This window comes from Bombina bombina, chromosome 5 (genome assembly GCF_027579735.1).
Source record: "Bombina bombina isolate aBomBom1 chromosome 5, aBomBom1.pri, whole genome shotgun sequence".
In the NCBI taxonomy this organism is placed as follows: Eukaryota; Metazoa; Chordata; class Amphibia; order Anura; family Bombinatoridae; genus Bombina; species Bombina bombina.
The window spans coordinates 465048003-465060385 of NC_069503.1; the positions used below are offsets into that span (position 1 = coordinate 465048003).

A 12383-nucleotide genomic window follows, 5' to 3' on the forward strand; every position below is an offset into this window, starting at 1 on the left:
ATCTCAGACCGCTGCAACTCTGCATGCTCAGTCAGTGGAATGGGGATTACACAGATTTGTCCCCTCTACTAAATCTGGATCAAGAGACCAGGGATTCTCTTCTCTGGTGGTTATCTCGGGTCCATCTGTCCAAGGGTATGACCTTCCGCAGGACAGATTGGACAATAGTAACGACAGATGCCAGCCTTCTGGGCTGGGGTGCAGTCTGGAACTCCCTGAAGGCTCAGGGCTTGTGGACTCAGGAGGAGACACTCCTTCCGATAAACATTCTGGAACTAAGAGCGATATTCAATGCTCTTCAGGCTTGGCCTCAGCTAGCTGCGGTCAGGTTCATCAGATTTCAGTCGGTCATCACAACTGTAGCCTACATCAACCATCAAGGGGGAACAAGGAGTTCCCTAGCAATGTTGGAGGTTTCAAAAATAATTCTATGGGCAGAGGTTCACTCTTGCCATCTATCAGCTATCCATATCCCAGGAGTAGAGAACTGGGAGGCGGATTTTCCATCCGGGGGAGTGGGAACTCCATCCGGAGGTGTTTGCACAGTTGATTCAACTTTGGGGCAAACCTAAACTGGATTTCATGGCGTCTCGTCAGAACGCCAAGCTTCCTTGTTACAGGTTCAGGTCCAGGGATCCCAAGGCAGCGCTGATAGATGCTCTAGCAGCGCCTTGGTCTCTCAACCTGCCTTATGTGTTTCCACCGTTTCCTCTGCTCCCTCGTCTGATTGCCAAGATCAAACAGGAGAGAGCTTCAGTGATTTTGATAGCTCCTGCGTGCCCACGCAGGACTTGGTACGCAGATCTGGTGGACATGTCATCCTTTCCACCTTGGACTCTGCCGCTTAGGCAGGACCTTCTACTTCAAGGTCCCTTCAAACATCCAAATCTAATTTCTCTGCGTCTGACTGCTTTGAGATTGAACGCTTGATTTTGTCAAAACGTGGTTTTTCCGAGTCGGTCATTGATACCTTAATTCAGGCTCGAAAGCCTGTCACCAGGAAAATCTATCATAAGATATGGTGTAAATATCTTCATTGGTGTGAATCCAAGGGTTAGTCATGGAGTAAAGTCAGGATTCCCAGGATATTGTCTTTTCTCCAAGAAGAATTGGAGAAGGGATTGTCAGCTAGTTCCTTAAAGGGACAGATTTCTGCTCTGTCTATTCATTTCCACAAGCGTCTGGCGGATGTTCCAGACGTTCAGGGGTTTTGTCAGGCTTTAGTTAGAATCAAGCCTGTGTTTAGACCTGTTGCTCCGCCATGGAGTTTAAATTTAGTTTTTAAAGTTCTTCAAGGGGTTCCGTTTGAACCTCTGCATTCCATAGATATCAAGCTTTTATCTTGGAAAGTTCTGTTCTTGGTAGCTATCTCTTCAGCTCGAAGAGTTTCAGAGTTATCTGCCTTGCAGTGTGATTCCCCTTATCTGATCTTCCATGCAGATACGGTAGTTTTGCGTACCAAACCTGGGTTTCTTCCTAAGGTGGTATCTAATAAGAATATCAATCAAGAGATTGTTGTTCCATCACTGTGTCCTAATCCTTCTTCAAAGAAGGAACGTCTATTACACAATCTTGACGTGGTTTGTGCTTTAAAGTTTTATTTACAAGCTACTAAAGATTTTCGTCAAACATCTGCATTGTTTGTTGTCTACTCTGGACAGAGGAAAGGCCAAAAGGCTTCAGCAACTTCTCTTTCCTTTTTGTTAACAAGTATAATCCGCTTAGCTTATGAGACTGCTGGCCAGCAGCCTCCTGTAAGAATTACAGCTCATTCCACTAGAGCGGTGGCTTCCACATGGGCCTTTAAAAATGAGGCTTCTGTTGAACAGATTTGTAAGGCGGCGACTTGGTCTTTGCTTCATACTTTTTCTAAATTCTACAAATTTGATACTTTTGCTTCTTCGGAGGCTATTTTTGGGAGAAAGGTCTTACAGGCAGTGGTGCCTTCCGTTTAAGCGCCTGACTTGTCCCTCCCTTCATCCGTGTCCTATAGCTTTGGTATTGGTATCCCACAAGTAATGGATGAATCCGTGGACTGGATACACCTTACAAGAGAAAACAAAATTTATGCTTACCTGATAAATTTATTTCTCTTGTGGTGTATCCAGTCCACGGCCCGCCCTGTCAGTTTAAGGCAGGTGTTTTTTAATTTTTAAACTACAGTCACCACTGCACCCTATAGTTTCTCCTTTCTCTTGCTTGTCTTCGGTCGAATGACTGGGAGGTGGCAGTTAGGGGAGGAGCTATATAGACAGCTCTGCTGTGGGTGATCCTCTTGCAGCTTCCTGTTGGGAAGGGGAATATCCTACAAGTAATGGATGAATCCGTGGACTGGATACACCACAAGAGAAATAAATTTATCAGGTAAGCATAAATTATGTTTTTTAATAGTTTTTATTGGTTTTAAGAGAGGTTACAAAACATATGAAGTAGATAGCAAAGCTGTGGTAACATGACATGTCCTTTTAAATAATAATCCTGCATTACTTCTTCATTGTGAGAAGTTTTTTTGTTGTTGTTGTGATACCAACATTGTTGCACAGCTATCCCTAGTTCTCAATTGAAATGCATTGCAGGGGGTTCACTTGAAACAATTGTTTCTCAAGATGAACAAGAGCCAGAAGAAACTGTGAGAAAATTTGGCATTGATATAGTGTCCGGCTTGCATCATATTCATGAACTTGGAATTCTCTTTTGTGACCTTACACCTCGAAAGGTAAGATATCTTTATCTGTGTGTATATACATGTGTATAAAGTATACCCTTATTTCAATAAAATAAAATGCGGTACTGGAGAGACTATAAATCAGGTGACAGAAGCTAAAGTCTGTAGTTTCTAGTGCTGTGCTTGGGAACTGACCCTAAACAAATGAGGGCAGCAGCAGAGACAATTCCTCTGTGTATTGTGTAAAAACATCTCATTCACAAGGCGGACCTTGTGTGTGCATTTCCTGTATTTTATTATTTCTGTGTAATTGATCTTATTGAAACTTGTAGTATAATGAATATTACTTGAAATAATATATACATCTCTCTCTCTATAGTAAAAGTATGTTTATTATAATAAGCCTTCTTTGCTCTTTTGGGGTAATGCATATTTAATGATGTAATATGGGTTTCTAGCAATCTAGCTATATTGGGTTTGATAAAGAATATCTAATGTGCAGTTTTCTTTAGTATAAACTTCTGAAATTGCATTCAGCTCAATTTTTTTCATCAGATGGCGAGAGTCCACGAGTCATCACATGTGGGAATTTCCCTCCTGACCACTAGGAGGAGAAATCCCACATGTGATGACTTGTGGGCTCTCACTATCATGAAAGAAATGAATTAAGCAAGCATACATTTTGAACATGTTGATTAAAGGGACATAAATTACAAAACAAGAAAATGAAAATGTAAAGTCACCAATTACCAACTAGCTCTTAGTAGTTTGCCGCTTTAGGTATGCTTTTCAAAGAAGTATATTAAAAGAATGAGGTAAATTTGATAACTAAAGTAATTTGAAAAGGCTCTTAAAATTACATGCTCTATCTGAATTATGAACATTTCAGTTATACAATTCCAATTCCACAAACTCTGACATTTTATTATTTATAAAGTTTTTTTTTAAATGACTTCTTACAGATTCTTCTGGATGCATCAGGCACTATAAAAATTACAAATTTTAGTTACTCAAAAGCAGAAGGGGAAAACTTAGAAGAATTTTTTGCAATGATAAGATCAGAAGAGAATTCGGGTGAAACAGGTGAATCCACACCTAGAAGAAACATGAGAAATCAAATCAAAGGTATCGTACCAATGTTATACAGTGTTCCCCACGGGGAAATGTTGCCAGCTGAGCTGCAGTATGAAGTAGTTGGGTGCGTGTAATGTAACACTGTTCAATATTTATAACATTCTCTGTTATTTATAAATGTAGAGTTATCCAAAGCACAAATTAATTGCATAATTTAACATACATTGATTTAAAGGGACAGTCAAATCCAAAAAAAACGTTTATGTTTCAAATAGGGCACGGAATTTTAAACAACTTTCCAATTTACTTTTATCACCAATTTTGCTTTGTTCTCTTGGTATTCTTAATTGAAAGTTAAACCTAGGAAGGCTCATATGATAATTTCTAAGCCCTTGGGGAGAGCTAGTTCATGTAAGCCATATAGATAACAGTGTGATCACGCCCGTGGCCTGTGGCAAACACTGCACTAATTGGCTAAAATGAAAGTCAATAGATAAAAAATAAAATGTCAAGTGATCAGGGGGCTGTCAGAAGATGTTTAGATACAAGTTAATCACAGAGGTAAAAAGTGTATTATTATAACTGTGTTGGTTGTTCAAAACTGGGGAATGGGTAATAAAGGGATTATCTATCTATCTGAAACAACAAAAATTCTGGTGTTGACTGTCCCTTTAATCATAATTTTAGCAACAAGCACGGTGCAAAAATTAACATTACCTAATTTTAGCTTAATATTGGCTTACAGTTTTGCCGGGTGGTCAGTAAAATCATCTGGGTGGTGTGCCCATTAAGGGCTGGATTAAAAGTGGATCACTATTTATTGCACCCACTCACGTATTAACAAACGCTAACCCAATGTGCGCAAGAGCAACTTTGAATATCACAACCACATTCCCCCATAGACTTCAATGGAGCACAAAAAGTGTGTGTGTGTGTGTGTGTGGGGGGGAATTAACACCCATACTCGCATGCAAACCTGATCTCGTTTTCTCAAGTGCTCAAACCCGTCGTGAAATATTAATATTTCACATTCCAATGTTCTTCTATATCTAATGGGTTTTTGGTAAAAAATATATCTATATCTATGCTGCCCTAGGCACTCAAAAATCTGCTGCCCCCCTAAGGTTTTACACCTTTTTTTCCATAATATTTTATGGTCAGGGAGTAATGTGAATTTTTTTTATGGCATTTCCAAAATAAATCTACACATACACAGTCACATACACATAAACACACAAACGCGCATGTGCACACGCACACATTCACACAGTATATATACACACATATGCACACGCAGACATATATATATATATATATATATATATATATATATATATATATATATACACACACACATACACAAATCTATCTATTGCTGCAATATACATAACCCCCCCCCCCACAGATTTCTTGAAACAGTATTTTTCAAAACACAATACTAAGTGCTGAAAGCCAACGGAACTAAAGGTTAGCTAGCTGAATAACAGAAAGGTTCAGAGCTACCTCTAAACTGTAAGCTCCATGGGCAGTCTCTTATTATTTACCCTTAAAATGTAAGCTCTTTGTGCAAAATCTCCCAATATATGCCTGTATAATACTTCTAAAATAACTGTTTGCTTCTTACAAATATAGCTACAAAAAAGTGCTGCCCCTTCCCAATCTGCTGCCCTAGTTAAGTGCCTTGTTTGCCTAGGCCAAAATACGCCCCTGTATATGTATATAAATGTGTGCATTGATACAGTAGGGTACAATAAAATACAAAAACAATAATAATACACAATAGATGCAAAAATTTAACATAGAACAGGTAGGAAATATATAATCAACCATGACAGGTGCATTCTGTTTTGAGATATGCAGAGAGGGATCTCTTAAAGGATATTAGGCTTGGGGAATGTTTGAAAGTATGCGGGAGGTCATTCCATAATTGTGGTGCTCTGTAGGAAAAGGAGGGTCAAGCTGCTTTCTTTTTGTATTGAGGCAAACTAAATAATGAGCTGGTACTGGATCGGAGATTATAGGAGGTGGGAATAGTCGGGGAGAGCATTCTACTCAGGTAGGGTGGGAGCTTCCCAGAAAGGCTCTTAAACACAAGGCAGGAAAAATGGAGGGTGCGTCTGGATTCCAGCGACAGCCAGTTTAGTTCTTTAAGCATGTCACAATGGTGGGTCTTGTAGTTACATTGTAGCACAAAGCGGCAGAATGAGTTATACAATGTAAGTTTATTTAGGTGAGTTTGCAGTGCAGGTACATATACTACATCCCCGTAATCTATGATAGGCATCAGCATTTGCTGTACAATCTTTTCCTTTACTGTAGGGCTGAGGCAAGATTTGTTTCCGTACAGGGCACCTAGTTTTGAATAAAGTTTAGCTGCAAGTTTTTCTATGTGGAGGCCAAAAGATAGATTGGGGTCTAACAACATACCCAAGTACTTGAAAGAGTGGACTGCGGTCAGCGTGCAATTGGATTTTGTTTTGATGCGTAGATAAGAATTTTGTAATTTGTGTAATTTAGGTCTCGTTCCAAAGATCATTGTGACAGTTTTGTCAGTGTTTAGAAAGAGTTGGGTTTTTGAAATCCACTTTTCTACCTCTGTGAACTGGTCTTGGAGCACTGCTTCAAGCTGCGGCAGATCGGATTTGTTTGCATAGATTACCGTGTTGTCTGCGTACATGTGTACAGTTGAGGATTTGCAGACATTAGGCAGATCATGTATAAATAATGTGAATAGTAGGGGGCCGAGAATGGAACCTTGAACACAATACGTGACTGGGAGAGGGAGGGAGTCGCTGTCAGAAATGGAGACATATTGTGATCGATCTGATACATATGATCGAAACCAGGTTAACGGACGATCAGCAATACCAGAGTTTTTTAGTTTGAGCAGTAGTATGTCGTGGTCTACTGTGTCAAAGGCCTTTGCAAAATCAAGAAAGATAGCTCCAGTTATACAGATATGTAGGAATATCTATTTAAAATACTTAGAACGTAATCCCCTATCTGAAGAACATTGGAATGTGAAATATTAACAGTTAATAAATATTTAATCTGTATTAAATATGATGTTGCATAAATATGAATTTACATGTTCTCATCGATCTGACTGCAAAGGGCTCTGATTCACTTACATATATGTCTATAAATGTATATGTATGTTTGTATGTGTTTATTTGAGTATATATGTCTGTAAATACATATATACACATATATTTTCTTTAGACATGTATATCTATGTATCTCTATGTTAAAGCCCTTTGCAACTCTTTTTTTTCCCAGCACCTGAGACCTCAGATCTTTGAGCCCTTATAAATTTTTATGCAATTTTTAAAAAATGTTTTATTAGACAATGTTATTATGAGTGTAACTGTACTTTTAAACGTAATTTTGATGTATTTTGTGCAACTTTTTAACTTTAGAGCTCTGATGCCAATTGCACTTTAGCGAACGTGTTTACTTTCAAGTTGTAATATGTACGCTACTTCCAACGCGTGCAGAAAGCTGTGATAACCCCCTTTTGCTCGCTTGCAACAGTTAGCGTGCCTCTCGTAATCTAGCCCTAAATAGCTCCTGGTGAGGATTCTGTTATATAAAAGATAATCTTTTTTTTGTACTGCATAGTTGTTTTTCCACTGTAGGAGATGTAAACTATTATTTGTGGTAGCAACAATCAAAGGATAATTCTTTGATGTTATATTGTTTTGTATCTGATTTTATTGTTACATTGTTATAAACGGACATAAAGATACAGAGATAAAATGCTCCAATTTGTTAAAAACATTTCTACTATTGGTTGCATATAGCTATGTGATTAGTAAAAGTTATCCCCAGAGCAGCAAAGCAATACTGGCAACTAGCTGAACACATCTAGTGAGCCAGTGACAAGAGGCATGTGTGTGAAGAAAACAATCACAAGCTAGCTCCTACTAGTGCATTGCAGCCCCTGATACTAAAATAACAAAGTACATTTGGTAATAGAAATAAATTGAAAAGTCTCTTAAAATGTGATGCTCTTAACCATGAAAGTGTAATTTTGATTTTAAACTTCATAAAATCCTATCATGGGCAAGAAAATGCACTGTTCAAACGTATAAAATATCATCCTTGCAGACGGTTGCAAGAAGTGAACCTGTCCTGCAATACTCACCTGCAATGCTGCATGGCAATATTTAACATTGCACAAAAGGGTTTCTTGTGAAATGCCACCCTCTGCCCCTGCGCAACCAATTGGGCAAGAGCAGGGCATGTCAGTCACCCCAAATGAGCAAGTATTGGGGTAATTGTTCTTGCCACCTCTGAGGTGGTGGAGAGGCAAAATAAGCAGTTTATATAATAATATATAGACCAGGTAAATTACAAAATGTTAATATAATAAGCCAATATCTAGCACTTGTCGTTTATTGATATTTAAATAATAGCAGGAGTCAATATGTATATCACCAGGAGAGCAGTTCCTTGTATCTCTCTGACCAGCAGCCATTTAGCTTTGCATACTTCAGGATAACAGGATATGTGTGTTTCCTCATTAATCTTTGCAGTCACTGCCAGTCTCCACACTTAAACCTTTCTTTATTTCCAATGGTCTTTTTACAACTTCCCCAGCATAGCTCGTGCTCTGTAAATTAGTTCTTAAAATCACATTCTCCATAGGATCATGTAATAATTATTAAAAAAAAAATCCTTTTCATAGTTGCAGTAACAACAACAACAAAAAAAGCCCATTTCATTTAACCTGTATTTTTTATTCACTATACAAACCTGTCAGTGAAATTATGGGGCAGCCCATTTTGAAGTTTTCAGTCAATTTAACCCCTAAACTGCTAAGCCATTTGCGCTCCTGGAAGTTTTTACACAATTTTTAAGTGAAAGTCACACTCATATTTTTTTCAGCAGACCCAAGAATTTTAAGAAAGAAGAAATGTCTTTTTAAGAATATATCATGACATGTGAGAACTGCACAATATGTGTGGAAAAATGGTATATATTTATTAAGATTGTATTAAATAAGGTTGCAAACAATAGTGAATGTTGTTTTTTTAAACTCTATAGTCAAAAGGAAGAAGGTCTATCTCATGAGCCTCTATGCAAGTAATTGGACATTTATTCACGCAAGGGGGTCACTATTACCACAGTGATTACCTGGCTATTAAAACTTATATCGGGGCTTTATTTTAAAGTGGGGATTCTTGACTTTAAAACGAGGAGTTTCGAGGGTCTCTTTCAAGCCATATAATTATTTGTGTGTGTGTGTGTGTATATATATATATATATATCTATACTATAATCGCGTTTGCAACGCATCCATCGTCAGTTGCGCATGCATCCTCAAAGGAATGTTGGCTGCGCGAGGCAGCCAAAAGAATGCTGCCTCGCCATTTTCGGAATCCACCTGGGTGCAGCATAGGCAAACGAAGCCTAAATAACCCCCTACGTAACTGCCTGCAAGAATTAAAAAAAAAAAAAAAAAAACTAAGCGCCCCCACGAAGTATTAAGAAAAAAAAAATAACCACACGCACAAAGTATTAAAAATAAAAATAACCGCCCCCACGAAGTATTAAGAATAAAAAAATAACCGCCCGCACAAAGTATTAAAAAAAAAAAATAACCGCCCAAAAAAATAAACATAACCGCCCGTACTCAGTATTAACAAAAAAACTGACCTCTTAAATCACTAAACTCCCACAACAGAAACTACCTAACCCTTACACCACCAAACCCCCACAACGCCAACTAAATAAATTACAATATTAACCCCTAAACTGCCAAACCTTACAATGCTAACTAATTATACTATTAACCCCTATATATTCCATAGCAAAAGATTAGTATAAATGAAAACTGTTGAAATTGTAAGGTGAACAGTACTAGTTACACAGTACTGTACAGTGAAGCTTATATATGCTCCTAGTAAGTTTGACCTGTTTTTTTATAATGGGAAAGTGTAAAATATGCAATATATATGTTATGTCTTTTCTTCTGTTATGTGTGATCAGTCCACGGGTCATCATTACTTCTGGGATATTATCTGCTCCCCTACAGGAAGTGCAAGAGGATTCACCCAGCAGAGTTGCTATATAGCTCCTCCCCTCTACGTCACCTCCAGTCATTCTCTTGCACCCAAAGACTAGATAGGAGGTGTGAGAGGACTATGGTGATTATACTTAGTTTTTATAACTTCAATCAAAAGTTTGTTATTTTACAATAGCACCGGAGCGTGTTATTACTTCTCTGGCAGAGTTTGAAGAAGAATCTACCAGAGTTTTTCTTATGATTTTAACCGGAGTAGTTAAGATCATATTGCTGTTTCTCGGCCATCTGAGGGAGGTAAAAGCTTCAGATCAGGGGACAGCGGGCAGTTGAATCTGCATTGAGGTATGTAGCAGTTTTTATTTTCTGAATGGAATTGATGAGAAAATCCTGCCATACCGTTATAATGACATGTATGTATACTCTACACTTCAGTATTCTGGGGATGGTATTTCACCGGAATTACTCTGTAAAAGTACATTAAACCTTTTAATAGGTATTCAATTCATGTTAAACGTTTTTGCTGGAATGTAGAATCGTTTGCATTTCTGAGGTACTGAGTGAATAAATATTTGGGCATTATTTTTCCACTTGGCAGTTTGCTTGTTTTGATTATGACAGTTTCGTTTCTCTCTCACTGCTGTGTGTGAGGGGGAGGGGCCGTTTTTGGCGCTCTTTGCTACGCATCAAAAATTTCCAGTCAGTTACTCTTGTATTTTCTGCATGATCCGGTTCATCTCTAACAGAACTCAGGGGTCTTCAAACTTCTTTGAAGGGAGGTAGATTCTCTCAGCAGAGCTGTGAGACTTATGTAGTGACTGTGTTTTAAAACGTTGCTCTGTGATTTTTATGTTTAAAATTTAATTAGTGTTACTTTACTAATGGGAACAAACCTTTGCTAACAAGTTGTGTTGTTTTTAAAGAGTGATGCTATAACTGTTTTTCAGTTCATTATTTCAACTGTCATTTAATCGTTTAGTGCTTCTTTGAGGCACAGTACGTTTTTTGTTAAATAAGATTGTAACCAAGTTGCATGTTTATTGCTAGTGTGTTAAACATGTCTGATTCAGAGGAAGATACCTGTGTCATTTGTTCCAATGCCAAGGTGGAGCCCAATAGAAATTTATGTACTAACTGTATTGATGCTACTTTAAATAAAAGCCAATCTGTACAAATTGAACAAATTTCACCAAACAGCGAGGGGAGAGTTATGCCGTCTAACTCGCCTCACGTGTCAGTACCTGCGTCTCCCGCCCGGGAGGTGCGTGATATTATGGCGCCTAGTACATCTGGGCAGCCATTACAGATAACATTACAAGATATGGCTACTGTTATGACTGAAGTTTTGGCTAAGTTACCAGAACTAAGAGGCAAGCGTGATCACTCTGGGGTGAGAACAGAGTGCGCTGATAATTCTAGGGCCATGTCTGATACTGCGTCACAGCTTGCAGAGCATGAGGACGGAGAGCTTCATTCTGTAGGTGACGGTTCTGATCCAAGCAGATTGGATTCAGATATTTCAAATTTTAAATTTAAATTGGAAAACCTCCGTGTATTACTAGGGGAGGTCTTAGCGGCTCTTAACGATTGTAACACTGTTGCAATACCAGAGAAAATGTGTAGGTTGGATAAATACTTTGCGGTACCCGGCGAGTACTGACGTTTTTCCTATACCTAAGAGATTAACTGAAATTGTTACTAAGGAGTGGGATAGACCCGGTGTGCCGTTCTCACCCCCTCCAATATTTAGAAAGATGTTTCCAATAGACGCCACCACACGGGACTTATGGCAAACGGTCCCTAAGGTGGAGGGAGCAGTTTCTACTTTAGCTAAGCGCACCACTATCCCGGTGGAGGATAGCTGTGCTTTTTCAGATCCTATGGATAAAAAATTAGAGGGTTACCTTAAGAAAATGTTTGTTCAACAAGGTTTTATATTGCAACCCCTTGCATGCATCGCGCCGATTACGGCTGCGGCAGCATTTTGGATTGAGTCTCTGGAAGAGAACCTTAGTTCAGCTACGCTGGACGACATTACGGACAGGCTTAGAGTCCTTAAACTGGCTAATTCATTCATTTCGGAGGCCGTAGTACATTTAATCAAACTTACGGCTAAGAATTCAGGATTCGCCATTCAGGCACGTAGGGCGCTGTGGCTAAAATCCTGGTCGGCTGATGTAACTTCTAAGTCCAAATTACTTAATATACCTTTCAAGGGGCAAACTTTATTTGGGCCCGGTTTGAAAGAAATTATCGCTGACATTACAGGAGGTAAGGGCCACGCTCTACCTCAAGACAAAGCCAAAGCTAAGGCTAGACAGTCTAATTTTCGTCCCTTTCGGAATTTCAAAGCAGGTGCAGCATCAACTTCCACTGCACCAAAACAGGAAGGAGCTGTTGCTCGTTACAGACAAGGCTGGAAACCTAACCAGTCCTGGAATAAGGGCAAGCAGGCCAGAAAACCTGCTGCTGCCCCTAAGACAGCATGAACCGAGGGCCCCCGATCCGGGACCGGATCTAGTGGGGGGCAGACTCTCTCTCTTCGCCCAGGCTTGGGCAAGAGATGTCCAGGATCCCTGGGCGCTAGAGATCATATCTCAGGGATACCTTCTAGAC

The 12383-nt window shown here is 39.0% G+C and overlaps 1 protein-coding gene across 1 annotated transcript in view; it reads left to right on the forward strand.

Annotated features, from left to right (window-relative positions):
* The window catches only part of ULK4 (unc-51 like kinase 4), a 1503227-nt gene that overhangs the window by 92603 nt on the left and 1398241 nt on the right, over nt 1-12383 (forward strand). The window contains exons 4-5 of the mRNA XM_053714343.1: nt 2577-2716; nt 3628-3790. Coding sequence (XP_053570318.1) covers nt 2577-2716; nt 3628-3790 — 303 coding nt within the window. The remainder of the gene's footprint in view (nt 1-2576; nt 2717-3627; nt 3791-12383) is intronic.